The following is a 14838-nucleotide window of genomic DNA, read 5'->3' as shown; positions in this document are numbered from 1 at the left end:
ACTCTGATATATATATATATATATATGTATATATATATATATGTATATATATATATATATATATATATATATATATATATATATATATATATATATATATATATATATATATATATATATATATATATATATATATATAATCTCTCTCTCTCTCTCTCTCTCTCTCTCTCTCTCTCTCTCTCTCTCTAGCCATTTAGCCTACTAGCTAACTGAGATAAGATCCATATCAATGTAAATCAAACCAGCTAGATTTAGCTGGTTTGATTTAGTTATAGATTATATATATCTATAATCAAGCCAGACCTAGATTTTTTTTATATATATATATATATATATATATATATATATATATATATATATATATATATATATATATATATATATATATATATATATATATATATATATATATATATATATATATATATATATACAGTGAGGAAAATAAGTATTTGAACACCCTGCTATTTTGCAAGTTCTCCCACTTAGAAGTCATGGAGGGTCTGAAATTGTCATCGTAGGTGCATGTCCACTGTGAGAGACATAATCTAAAAAAAAAAATCCAGAAATCACAATGTATGATTTTTTTTTAACTATTTATTTGTATGATACAGCTGCAAATAAGTATTTGAACACCTGTCTATCAGCTAGCATTCTGACCCTCAAAGACCTGTTAGTCTGCCTTTAAAATGTCCACCTCCACTCCATTTATTATCCTAAATTAGATGCACCTGTTTGAGGTCGTTAGCTGCATAAAGACACCTGTCCACCCCATACAATCAGTAAGAATCCAACTACTAACATGGCCAAGACCAAAGAGCTGTCCAAAGACACTAGAGACAAAATTGTACACCTCCACAAGGCTGGAAAGGGCTACGGGGAAATTGCCAAGCAGCTTGGTGAAAAAAGGTCCACTGTTGGAGCAATCATTAGAAAATGGAAGAAGCTAAACATGACTGTCAATCTCCCTTGGACTGGGGCTCCATGCAAGATCTCACCTCGTGGGGTCTCAATGATCCTAAGAAAGGTGAGAAATCAGCCCAGAACTACACGGGAGGAGCTGGTCAATGACCTGAAAAGATCTGGGACCACCGTTTCCAAGGTTACTGTTGGTAATACACTGAGACGTCATGGTTTGAAATCATGCATGGCACGGAAGGTTCCCTGCTTAAACCAGCACATGTCAAGGCCCGTCTTAAGTTTGCCAATGACCATTTGGATGATCCAGAGGAGTCATGGGAGAAAGTCATGTGGTCAGATGAGACCAAAATAGAACTTTTTGGTCATAATTCCACTAACTGTGTTTGGAGGAAGAAGAATGATGAGTACCATCCCAAGAACACCATCCCTACTGTAAAGCATGGGGGTGGTAGCATCATGCTTTGGGGGTGTTTTTCTGCACATGGGACAGGGCGACTGCACTGTATTAAGGAGAGGATGACCGGGGCCATGTATTGCGAGATTTTGGGGAACAACCTCCTTCCCTCAGTTAGAGCATTGAAGATGGGTCGAGGCTGGGTCTTCCAACATGACAATGACCCGAAGCACACAGCCAGGATAACCAAGGAGTGGCTCTGTAAGAAGCATATCAAGGTTCTGGCGTGGCCTAGCCAGTCTCCAGACCTAAACCCAATAGAGAATCTTTGGAGGGAGCTCAAACTCCGTGTTTCTCAGCGACAGCCCAGAAACCTGACTGATCTAGAGAAGATCTGTGTGGAGGAGTGGGCCAAAATCCCTCCTGCAGTGTGTGCAAACCTGGTGAAAAACTACAGGAAACGTTTGACCTCTGTAATTGCGAACAAAGGCTACTGTACCAAATATTAACATTGATTTTCTCAGGTGTTCAAATACTTATTTGCAGCTGTATCATACAAATAAATAGTTAAAAAAATCATACATTGTGATTTCTGGATTTTTTTTTTTAGATTATGTCTCTCACAGTGGACATGCACCTACGATGACAATTTCAGACCCCTCCATGATTTCTAAGTGGGAGAACTTGCAAAATAGCAGGGTGTTCAAATACTTCTTTTCCTCACTATATATATATATATATATATATATATATATATATATATATATATATATATATATATATATATATATATATATATATATATATATATATATATATTCATTTTATGCAGCATTGTAGTCAAAATCCGTATAACATGAGTGTATTTTCATGATTATCCCAACTTTCCAGTTAGTTTGGCTCTGAAAACAATTCACTGAAAACTGCATATATTTCCCATTAAAGCCAATAACTGAGCTAAACAAATCCAAATGATAAAAATACATTGATTAAAAATCTCACGTTAATATAAAAGCTTTGTTCATTCAGTCACACTTTTACTGGATAACATAAAACAAGGCATGCAACATGCAGTAATAAATGAATGATATGTGTATTTTTCTGGAATCTATTCAAAAGGGGTAAACAAATACATTATGTTGCAAACTAATTTAAAAGCATACATAATAAATAGGAAACCTCTTGGCTCTCTGTTCACCTGTTCAAATGTGGTGTGAAAGTTGCCAATAATTCTGGTCAGTGCTTAGTGTTAAATAGATTGACAGAACAATATAATAATAATATTTTTACTCCATGACTGCTGTAACTTTACTCAACATTTACTGTATTTTGTAACCACATGAACTATTGCACTGTGATCTTTGATGCTTTTCTTTCCGCTGTTAGTGTAGTTTTCCCTGTGTGCAGTCTTTAGTAATGAGAATCAGAAATAAAGCATGAATGCTTCTAGAGAATACAGATTTTCAAGGCAGCTCAATGTCAAAGGCTTCTTGTTCCTAAGTCATACTGAGGTATCCATGCTAAACATTAAATATTTAACCCAACTGAAATAGCCAACAGGATTAATATGGTTGTTTTGTAAAGGTTTTTCGTTCACAATGAAAAGAACGAGAGCTAGTAGTTGTTAGTGGGACACTTTAAAACAGCGTAATAGTGCCACCATGAGAAAAAAATCAGATCAATTTCTTGTAATAACAAGAACATTTCTCTTGTCATAACAAGATACTGTATGTCTTGTATAATAAGATACTTTACTGATATGAAATGTTATTACAATGTACAAGCCTTTTTGTTGACTAAGTTTAGTTGTTATAACATTTCAAAGTATCTTTATAATATATAATAGTACAGTGTGTCATTATAATCAGGGACCTTTACTGTATACATTGTTATAACAAGAAAAAAATCTAAAACTATTGATTATTTTAATTATGATATTTACCTGTTTGGTCTATGAGATGAAGTGATAATGCCCTTTCTAATTATTTCATATTATAATATATTTTCTGACCAACAGTCCAGAAACCAGATATTCCGTTTACTTCCACATGATAAAGAAATCAGCAAATCCTCACAAAATATTTGGCATTTTTTGCCTGAAGAATTATTGAAATAACTGAATACTTATCACAATATTTGCTTCAGCTCTATATCTACTTGAAGTCTTAAGAAGAGACAATTGTTTGTGTGCGTGTCGGATCAGATTTTTCTCTGGTCACAGTGGCAGCTACAGTACTAGTGCTTTACCCGCCAACAAAGATGCCCATTCTAGATCACCATGACGCTGATGAAGAATTATGCATTTTGAAGTTCGTGCTCTGTGTCAGTTTTGCCGACCGCATCGGGATTGGAGAGGGGGTCCAAGTCGGCAAACAAGTTGAACCACGCTGAGAGATCTTTGGACATCCCTGCTTTCTCTGTAAAATGAGTTAAGAAGGGTAAATGTCACTCAGAGACACTGCTGAAAATACGAACACCTCCCTTTTATACTGTAAAAGGCTGCATCTGGCTGATATCCAACATTATGAATGGAAACAACCCACAAATTCTTTAAAGGTGCCAATAAACACAGGTTGCAGTTTGACACGTCTATTTGAATCAGTTAGTGTTTTTCTTTTAAGTCTTTTTATCTGTTTTACTCATTTGCCCCGTTCCTACCTTTCACTGCTGGCTTAGAAGGGTTCTGACTGGCTCCAGAGGAGTGCTCTGTTGCCTGGGCGACAGGCTGTGGAATGATCCCGGCCCAATCTGAAAATGGAGACGCAGATTTTTAAATGAATCGACTGGGGACGCTTAATGTGTCGAAGTATGAGCCAACAAATAAATCATCACGCTCTTCATACACACTGCTGATGTGGAAGAATGTTGTGTAATAGACACAAACAGCAATTATCAAAACATTTATCACGGCAAAATCACATCTGACATTATTAGTGGTTTATTAGATACAGGCCAGAAGTTGCAATTACGACTTTTAGGTCTTATGGGCAAATTTATTTAGCCTTTATCCCTTTGTGTATCCACAAAATGCAGTATGTAGCAACACTAAACACCGCCAGGGAAGACACTGGAATGTGCTGTTGATTTAGACTTTTGTAACAAGCAATCTGCTCCGAAATCAAACAAATGGGTCCAGCTGGGACCAAATAACCCTTTGAATTTTTTAGTACATTATAGTATTTCAGTTCCAGCATCCTCTACTAATGTTGCCTTTATTGTACCCCCCTCTATTGTACACAGTTTTTTAATGAATAAAACCTTTTTTGACGAGAAAATCCTTAAAATCCTTAAAAGCTTTGAGTGTAACTGCAGCTTCAGGTCTTATTGGATGCATCTGAATGTGCTTGACTCATGAGGATCTGGAGGTTTTCCTTCTCGAAGATTTGTTATAGCTTTGTTTTACATTCTTGGTCTCAAGCCATTTTACTTTTGATCTGGCTGTTTGGGCCGTATGGTTAAAATCAGTCTTTTTTTCTTTTTCTTTTTTCTTTTTTTTACTCTGAACCAGATTCTTTCCAGGATATGCCTGTTTTTGTCTCCAATCTTTAGGTTAAATGGAGGTTGTGAGCTTTGGTCTCTACTGCCCATGTGATGCTTGACTTGATGAGTGACTTCTTTGACCACTCCGCCATATCACCGAAATCGGAGAAGTGCTACACCTACGCTGTTCTTCCTGCTTTGATAACAGCCCAAAACCTCTGGTCCTTAAGTACTCAAGATCAGCCTCTTGAACAAGGTTCTTCCTGCCCAGTACTCCAGATTAGTTTAATGAACTGCTCTTAAAGTCTGCATCGCTTTTTCCATTTAATATATAGTGGTTTAGCAACAGCAAAATGAATTTGAATGTAAATCAGTAGGTGCAAGACAAGTTTTGAGAGCACATAGGTAGAAGCGTTAAATTAGTTTTCAGTAAACGCCTGATGTTTTTCTTGCATGCTGCCAAAAGTGATTTTGCACTTTAAACTACTACACTACTTGCAGTCCTTGCACGTATGCGCTCCTTCCTGCACTTAGACTGATTGCAGCTTGAATTGGCTTTATGCTCATTCAGTGATTTTAAATTGTTCTATACTTTTACCAAGTTCTGTGCATTTACGCAGTCCTGATTGAATTCTGTTGATAATTCCTGGGACTACCTATTGTGATTGTTTCTGCTCTGTGGTCCTGTAATTTGGACTTCAAGCTTTGATACCAATTAAATTAAAGCAGGTTGAATATGGTTTGACAATTTTTAAAGGCAGAGCGTGCTTTGTTGACCAGCTGGATTCTTAGCTTCCCTTTCAAATTTAATCACCATCTTGCCTGCCTCAGATCCCATAGAACATATGCTTCTCCTCAACCTGTTCTCATTCACTGGAGTTATCCTCTAGACTTACTTCTTTTTCGTATTGATACTGTGCTATGCTCTGACTCTGAACCATGCAGGAATTATAGTTTACTGTCACACTCATTCTAAACCACTAGCTTTATTCGATTCAAATTAGTGTCAGACCTGTTATTCTACACTGAAAGGTCAGCTTCATGATTTCATCCAGGAAATGCATACTGTAGGGTTGCACGTCTTTTATAGCTTCATAGCGAGGCTACTCACAATCCTTCAAGTTGGAAATCAACAAAACCAGAAGGGCTGCTAGCAGCCAGTGCCCAGGCCCAGATGAAATGGAAAGTAGTTGGCAATTACCTACGGGTAAGTAAATCTAAATGCCACGTTATTATAGCCGTCTTTCTATTACGTTGACAGACATGGGTTTGATAAAGCCACTTTTCTCCCTGTGTGGAAATAATTGGCTACATTGTGGAAAAGCAGCAATTTCTTTTGCATTTGTTAATGCACTTATTCATGGAAAAACAATGGAACTTATTTAGTTTTTTTAGGCATATTGCTTTCTCCTAAGTACTTCATTAAATAAGGATATTGGTTGAGATTAACATAAAACATTAAGATGTTTAGGCAGAAGAGGATGGTGGAAACCTCGTGGTCTCATTTTGATAATCTTGCTTAATCTTGCACCTATGTGTACCCCTTCTCTGGTTCACTCGTCTGGCTCGCACAAGGACAAATGCACACACTTATGTTCTGACCTGAGAGGGAAGAATGCAGGTTATTTGTGCTCTGGTCCAACAGCTGAGATGGTAGAAAGAAGGAGTTTTCTTTTTGCTGGGTCTCCGCTGGTCTGCCTGATGCTGTGCTCGTTCCCTCCTCAGTGTCTCCAAACACATCCGTCCACTCTCGAGAGAAGTCGCCCTCATCCACAGACATACTGCCCAGGATCTCATTCAATAAGGCCATGCTGTCCTTCTCCTCTCCCTCTAACTCTGGATAGGCAGAGAGATGATCTCCATTCCCTAGAGTGACCAGGCAGGGTGATCAGAGGACTTAAACAATAATGCATAATTATATGATAACAATACCGTAATGTTACTGATGATTTCTTTTAGCTGCTTACATTTGTTTCTCTAACATTTTCCCAAAAGCTGCATTTGTTTTCTGCATTGCTTTGCTTTTGTAAACGGTAGGTAAAGGTGTTTAAGGAATCTTGATATTTCTAAAGGAACAAGAGCTGAAACGACTAATCGATTAGCAAAAAAATATTCAGAAACTATTTTGATAACCGATGCCAAAGTCAAATTTTAATTTTTGCTTTTTTTCTTAGCCTTATATGATTGTAAACTAAATATCTTTGCGTTTTTGACTGTTAGTCAGACAAAACAAACAATTAAAGACGTCACATTGGGCTCCGGGAACTAATTTTTCACTATTTTTGTACATTTTATGAACTAAATGTATTCCCATAGGATAAAATACTTTTATAATAACATTTTCTTTTTACCTTCTCTGGTCTTATCACTGGTGCTTTCATTTACTAGTGAGATGAGTCTGTAGATATGGCAAACGGAAGATCAGTTTAACATTTTACACAAAAAGCAGCAGTTGTGTAGAAAAACTTATTCAGCCCAGACTGGTTCAGTGTTTATAAACATACTCTCATACTTTTTACCATTGGCATGCACGTGTTTGGTCTACCTGCATGTGGAAAGATCAAGATGAGATAACTCACTGGTCGTCTGTGGTCTCGGCTTTCTTTCCATCTGCGGCATTTGCTTTCATTTTCTTCCTTCCCTTCTTCTTAGCCAGCTTGTCCATGGGGCCTTGTAAGGTCTGAAAGAATAACCAAGCCACTGATTATAGGTATTGGCCCATTCTCAAGATATAGAACTACTTTGGCAGTGTCTGAATTTACATATCATCTGTACAGGTCAAGATGAGCTCTGACCTTAAGTGTGGAGAACTCATAATGCTGACAGCCCTTGAAGCTCTCATGTATGGCCGCCATAGTGTGGGATGTCTTCTCCCAGAAGTGCAGAAGTGTTGTCTGAAACAGCAGGACAAGCAGAGGCCGCATATTCAGCCGGTCACGGTTAAAGTTATTCACATCAGTTCATTTAATTCTCGTGTTTCCTCGCGTGGTCTGACCGTTAAATCTCCATGCAGTGTCTTTGTTCCCTTCACATTTGTCTTCCTCCTTGGCTTAACCACATGTGGTAGAACCAATGAAAACACCCTATGGAGTGTATGCAAACAACTGGAATTTGTGGTATACCTGGTATATGGTTAAAACGTGAGAGAGGAGGTTGCAGCGACTGGCTCCCAGCAGGTCAACCTTCTGGCAGACATCATTCTTCAGTTTGTCAAAGCCTGTTTTGGTAGTGCGCACCTGGGCCTGAACCTGAGATATGTAACGGATAAGAAAATGTCCCAAATGAAGATAAGCACCCAGTATTATGTATCACACAGGTTTGAACAGTGAAAACACAAACACTGGAGTTCACGTTTGTGCAAGTGTATGCAGAAAAAAGCATGGTGGGTTCTTGATTTGTACAATATAGTTTGAACCAATGGAACATTTGTTGGTGTGTCCTGCCCTCTAGTGGCATTATTTCGGAACACTCTTTTCCCGCTTTGTGCCGCTTGTGTGGCCTTAGGTATTGCAAGAAAATCTGGGCTGAAGTGATTAGTCAATTACTCAGTTAGGTGATGATATTTTGAATTCCTTTGATAACTGAATATCTTTGGGTACAACGCAAGACATATGAAGACGTCTCCTTGGGGCTCTGGGAGCTTGTGATAGACATTTTCCACAATTTCCTGACATTTTTTCAGACCAAATATTTAATTTAAAAAATAATTGACAGATTAATTAATGATAAAGAACTAGTTGCAGTCCTACAGCAGATAGCTTGTTGGAGCAGACATAATAGATTACCTTTCTCCCACACACTGTGTTGGAAGGTTTTTGACATTTCTTCCATTTTTATTTTGCTCTGGCCAGAAAAAAACTTTATATTAATTGATATTGCAAGCTGAGTAATAGCCATTACATTCATTTAACAAAAGCGCAATTCATTGTCAAACTGATGTATTATATATTGTGTACAAATATAGTGCCTTGTAATTGCCGGTGTACAGGTATATAGGCATTTTTCACAGAACACAGGAAAAGCACAGGTGCAAATAATAACATGGAGCACTGAAAAAGGCAAAATACATGAAATGGAACTATTACTTATGTTATTAGTTACACCTGTGCTTTCTGTCATGTCAAAATGTCTGCTGTGAAAAGCTTAATTTGTCTGACCTTTGATTCTGCCTCATGTATTGTGTGATAGACAAACCTTGCGAAATTTCTCCATCTGTTTATGAGTATCTGGATCCAGCTCCTGAGATACGTCCTTCATCCAAAGCAGCGCTCCACGGTATTCGGTCCTGGACTGCTCCATTCGATTCACTGTCAGCCACGTGTCTGAGATGGCTCGATAGCGAAATGTTTCGACCTCCTGGTACAAACGGCACAGAGGGTTCCTCAGAGCCAATCTGTACAGGATGTAGTGTTGAAATGAAGTATTAAGGTGCAGCAGGTTTGGCATTAAAATCTCTTTTAGCCTTTTATAGTGCATAATACAGTCTGCTGAATGATTTGAAGTCTCAAAGGAAAATGCTCTTTCAACCCCAGCAGGGCAAAGGGTTGGCAGTGTCTTACAAAAGCAAATAGTTGAGTCAAGGAAAGGGCCCTGGAAGAATCAGTTTAACAAACTAATGTTTGTCCCTCTCAGTAAAAAAAACAACAACAAACTCTAAACAAAAGCAAACTCTAAACAAAGGATAAGTAGTAATCTTAATTTTAAGGAACACCAGCAGAAACAAAATCACTAGCAGCACACAGAGGCTACCAAACCTGTCTGTCACATTTGTTTGCAATTATTTCCCAGTATTCTCAGGCTATCACAATAGCTGTAATATGATATTATGATTTAACACTTGACTTGAGTATTATTAATCAGTATGTGTGGTAGGCAGATTATGACAGATTCAGAAATCAAATAAACCCAATCCTAGTTCTGTAAGAGTGAGTGTGTATCTGCTGTTTAGGAAACTTCTTCTGCTTTAATAAGATTGTTCAAATCCTGTTGGTGAGACTTTCCTAGCATACCTAACTCTGGGATTATATTCGGACAAATAAGACACTCCCTAATCCTTTTGGGGATTTTATGTGATAAAGTTGACAGACCTTTACATAAAACTATTTTCCAGTTCAGCTGTAACTTTCTTATGAATTATCTGGATGTTTCATGAGGGTGTGGCGTACATATGTCATACATACACTGATGATTTGTATGTTGCCTACCTCTGTTGGGAGGAAAAGCAGAGTGCTTTCCCAGTGGCCTGCATGATCTTTCCAGCCCTGGTTTTATCCTGCGTGCCCTGGGAGCGCAGGAAACGACCCAGCTCGTTCTCCTCTTGGGAAAGAACTGCACAGTAGATATGGTAAATGTAGTTTTTAATTGAAATATTTCCGATGATGTTTTATGTTCTGGACATTCTTCTTTATGACAAGTTAATGAAACGCAATGGATGGATATTCATGTTTTTGTGTCCGCTGTTAATAACGACTCTTATAAATGAAATAATATTTACATGCTGCAACTCTAAAACAAAGCATTTAATGGAGTACGGATTTTTCTGGAATACAAACTTGCATGGAAACCCCCTTTTGTGGACTGCTCCATAATTTAGAGATTCTATTTCCACCAAATACTTACAGCAGATCCTCCTCTGGTACTGCTCGATGACTTTAAGCAGCTCCATGCATGTTCTCTGGATGGAGTGGAAGACCTGCAGATTAGAAGAAAATCAGCGTAAACACCAAATGCCTGATCCTTGTGGAAGTTATTCTCAGTTAAGTAAGACTTGTGTAGTACACTGTCTGAATATGTGAACATGAAGTCACTTTCTGCACAGTACAGCTCCTTTCTTATGAGTTATTTTCAGAAAGACAAATAACGGATATAGGTCTATGATACTTTATTGATTTTAAGCTATATCTACAACAGTGGATGTGATGCAACGCTATGAGGTCAAAATAGAAGTGTTAAAATGTCACATTAAAGCTTTGAAACCATGAGCTGTGATCTGGTATGTACGTTTGTAAATATCCAGTTTATCACAATGCTTATCAAGGCCCTGGCCTAAATTAAGGCGGGATGTTCCGGCTTTTATGAGGTATCGATTTCGGGTCTTAAATTCACTTCACTCCTGAAATGGAGGCATAGATGATGGGGATTAGGAGAGGCAGCCTAATGTACGTTTTAAGCCTCAAGCAAATACTGGCATCGCATGAATCAAAAAGCCATTTTAGTCACTGCAGAGTCTGCCACAGGGAAAGTATCTCCATTTTTTGTTAATGTTTCTGTGATGCAACTGCGGCCTGACTTTCTGTTCCTTGAGTTACTTAACATGCATTAAAACTACAACACTTTCATATTCCTCCTCACCTCCAGCTTGCCGTCCAGATCTGCATCTGACGCCACCACATGTTCGTCCTCTTTCTTCCCGGTGACCTTAATCAGCGTCTGTTTGGTTTTCCAGTACTTCTGCTGAAACTTGTTCACCACGGATGAGTCTTGACTTTGGATGAAGCGGTCAAGATAGTCTTGGGAGTAGCCACTGCAATGATGCAGAGATTGGACCAATGTTGTGACTGGTGCTTTCCTAAAATGAACTGTATAAACTTATTTATTGGTTAAAAACAGAGAGGTATATACTCACAAATTAGCTCCCTCCATTTTTTTAGATTACCTGTGGAGAATACAGAGCAACTTAAATACTTACTGGATAACAGATGTAGTGAGGAATATGTAGCAGGGCCTGGGGGGCAGTTGTAACACATTTTCTTTTACATTTCACACATTTTTAGCAAACAAAAGTCAGCAGAAAGTTTATATTCTTGTAAATACATTACAGAATATGTACTTGGTGAAATCAGTGTTTTCATCATAACTTTAATGTTAACAACCGAGCCTGTCAGTTGTAGCATGAGCTGAGTCCATCTGTTGGGCGTTACCTTGAAAAACCTCTGTTTTGTTTAAAACTTATTCAAATCTCAGCTGCTGCCTGAGTTTTGACCGGAACAAAGAAACAAGATCATATTTCACCTGTGCTGACTACATGTTGCTTTTCGTCGAACTCATCACAACAGTGTACTGATTATTTTCAAAGCCCAGGAGCCTTCCACCAATATTTGACCTTATGTTTTTTTTTTTTTTTTTCATTTATCAAAATATACTCAAAGTACCAAAGGTAAAAGTACCCATTGTGCAGAATGGCCAATTTCGAAAACATATATCATGTTACAGGATTATCATCATTGATGCATTAATGTGTTCATCACTTTAATGTTGCAGCACGTTAAGGTGGAGCTAAAGGTAACTACTTTATGGGTAGCCTAATCTATAATATCTCATAACTTATTAGTAGATGTATATTTTGTATTCATAATCTAAATCTGTGAAGTTACTAGTAAACAATATATGCCTCTGAAATGTAGTGGAGTAGAAGTATATGTAGTCTAAAATGGAAATTACCTCAAAATGTAATTTATTTATTAAAACTATTAAACAAGAGGTGACTCAAACTTACTGACTGAATTTGACATTACTGACCTCTGTTTCTATAAGTCATAATAAGGTGTGACTGAGGTCTTATTTGTATTTCCATCCTTTCAAACATTAACCAGGGAACCTTTCACCACCAGAGTAGCTTTTTAGCGTCTGGGGGAAATATTAAAAACAACAAAACTGAGAGGCATCATCTACTGTCCATCAGGGATGATCATTTTTACGTACAACTCACGCGTCACGACTCATTTTAACGGGATGGGTTATCATATATGATGCGATGCAATAAACGCGGCACCTAAATAACACAGAAGAGATGCGTTGTGGTCAATATATGTGTTTCTATATGAATTAACCAGCGCATATATGTCAATATGAGTACAATACATCCGCGCCTATAGCAATAAAATAAAACATGTCTATGTCCGCGCCGCACCAGAATAAACACAACGCCTGACTCACTGCGGAAACCAAGCGTCGCCCTTTGAAAATCACACAAATATCACAACATAAATGAGAAAATATCAAAATAAAAGCACAGAATGTTGCAAACGCACCTGATAGCATGTATAAAAAAAAGATCGTTATATTCCTTCCATCGTTGCTCGGACTGCAGCCCTGGCTGTAGGCCCCGCTGTATGTATACGCACGGCTGACGTCATTTTAGGGTGAGCTTCCCTGATGCCGCGCGCATCACGTTCAGATGTTTGTCTCGTGCAAACCGATATTACTAATATATACGCACTAATTGTCTCGTGCATAGCGGGGTGTTTGTGTACCATTGTGCAAACTGGTTTCATGGTTGTAGTCTAGAGAACAATAAGGAATAAAAAACTAATAAGAAATAAACTTTATTTAAAAGGCACTTTTCAAAACAAAGTTACAAAGTTGCTTTACATGGTACAACCGGGATATAAAACATTTTCTGAGTAATAACAGCAAAGTCAGCAAGGTAAAATGGATGTAAACAGCATACACCAGAATAATGCTGTTTGTCCGTGTAATAATATATACTGTAATAAAACAGTATACCATGTAAACGTAATATAGTATAAGGTGAAATGTAGTAACATAGTATAACACAATACATACAGTACATTATATATATTAAATATATCAATGTAATGGTGTGTATACACAATACAGTACATAATACAAATATAGAATAATGTTTAACAAAACATATAAATCAGTCCGACAGAGAGACAGTGGAGAGGGAGAGTAGTGTTAGTTGTGCAAGAAACTGTGGAAATTAGGTATAATGCGCTGTTGTCCTTTCTCAGCGGTGACGTAAAACGCATCACTCGAGCTGCCGAGTCGCTGAACTACACCATTTTGTAAACATAGCCATACTGAGAAATAAAGAGAGAGTTTTGTGGAGCTAATAGGCTTTGTATCAACTCATTTGGCAATGGCTTCAACGTAATGGACGTTCATTAATATAAAATAGTCGCGCACTATAGCTTTAACTTTGTGCCCTCTCAGCAGCATTGGGTAGGTTTCCTGTCACTTCCATGTTCTCATTAAACTGCTCTACACAAATAGTTTTTTTAATTAACAATGGTCAGATAATGTGGTACATGAAAGGTGTTGCTTGTAGTGACGAACACAGAGAATTATCACCTGACTCTTCAGTTCCCCTCAACTCTACAGAGAATTTTAGCACATTTATTTTGGTTTTACAGCCTTCAACTTAACAATTTTTTTTGGTTCACTTAAAAGATTGCTCATAGAGTGTAAAATTGTATGGTGCAAATTTTGTTCTGAAAGTTCAGTGTTCCCTCATTGTAAAAATGGATTTTTGAAGAAATGTTTGACAGTTATGAAGTATCTTTTATTAGAGCTGAAACGATGAATTGATTAGTCGATCAACAGAAAAAAAAAGGCCACTATTTTGATAAGAATCGATGTCAAGCACAAATAGTGAAAAATTGCCAAACATCCTCTGGATCGAGTTTCTTCAATGTGAGGATTAGTGGCTTTTCTCTGTCTTGTATCCTTGTAAACTGAATTGCTTTGGCTTTTGGACTGTTGGTCGGACAAAACGGGACATTTGAAGACACCTTGGACTTGTCATAGCTTTTTATTTCTTTTTACATTTAATGGACTTAACAATTAACTGATGAATCACAAAAGTATACGCAGGTTAATTGATAAAGAAAACAATCGTCAGTTGCAGCCCTACTCTATATTAGATCAAATAGTGTTAAAGGTCGGTGCTCTCTGCAGACCAACATCACTCGGCACATGAAACATCCAACAGCATGTAGTTCTGTATTTGTCCAAAGGGTGGCAGTGTAACATAAAAGGAGTGAAGTGCACCTTTAATAGTCTCCTCTCTCCTGTTCGGGGCCCCGAGCTTTCATCTGTTGGCTTCAATTTATTTCATCACACTATACTGCAGCTGATCTTATAGCATGTACATTTTGTTGTCACCTAAAGGGTATTTCTTGGCTTGCTTCAAATTGATGCACCAGTTTGTAGCCTTGGACAGTATTTGTGCTGCACAGTCACGAGGAGTGTGTGTGAGCAGCATACAGACAATTTTACTGATCAGCACTATGAAGTAC

The 14838-nt window shown here is 37.7% G+C and overlaps 1 protein-coding gene across 1 annotated transcript; it reads right to left on the bottom strand.

The window, feature by feature from the left end:
• Positions 1-2907: 2907 nt before the first annotated feature.
• Positions 2908-12937, bottom strand: ica1 (islet cell autoantigen 1). The gene is made up of 13 exons (XM_031279636.2): positions 12826-12937; positions 11421-11450; positions 11147-11318; positions 10415-10487; positions 10000-10123; positions 8990-9188; positions 7918-8043; positions 7591-7689; positions 7375-7475; positions 7147-7193; positions 6398-6661; positions 3974-4063; positions 2908-3732 (listed from the first exon to the last, which is right to left on the bottom strand). Exons 2-13 carry the CDS (start codon positions 11435-11437, stop codon positions 3611-3613), a joined length of 1434 nt encoding a protein of 477 aa, XP_031135496.1. The 5' UTR covers positions 11438-11450; positions 12826-12937; the 3' UTR covers positions 2908-3610.
• Between the last annotated feature and the right edge of the window lie 1901 nt (positions 12938-14838).

The sequence above is a fragment of the Sander lucioperca genome, chromosome 10 (genome assembly GCF_008315115.2).
Source record: "Sander lucioperca isolate FBNREF2018 chromosome 10, SLUC_FBN_1.2, whole genome shotgun sequence".
Lineage (NCBI taxonomy): Eukaryota > Metazoa > Chordata > Actinopteri > Perciformes > Percidae > Sander > Sander lucioperca.
This window is presented reverse-complemented; position numbering and strand designations above follow the sequence as displayed.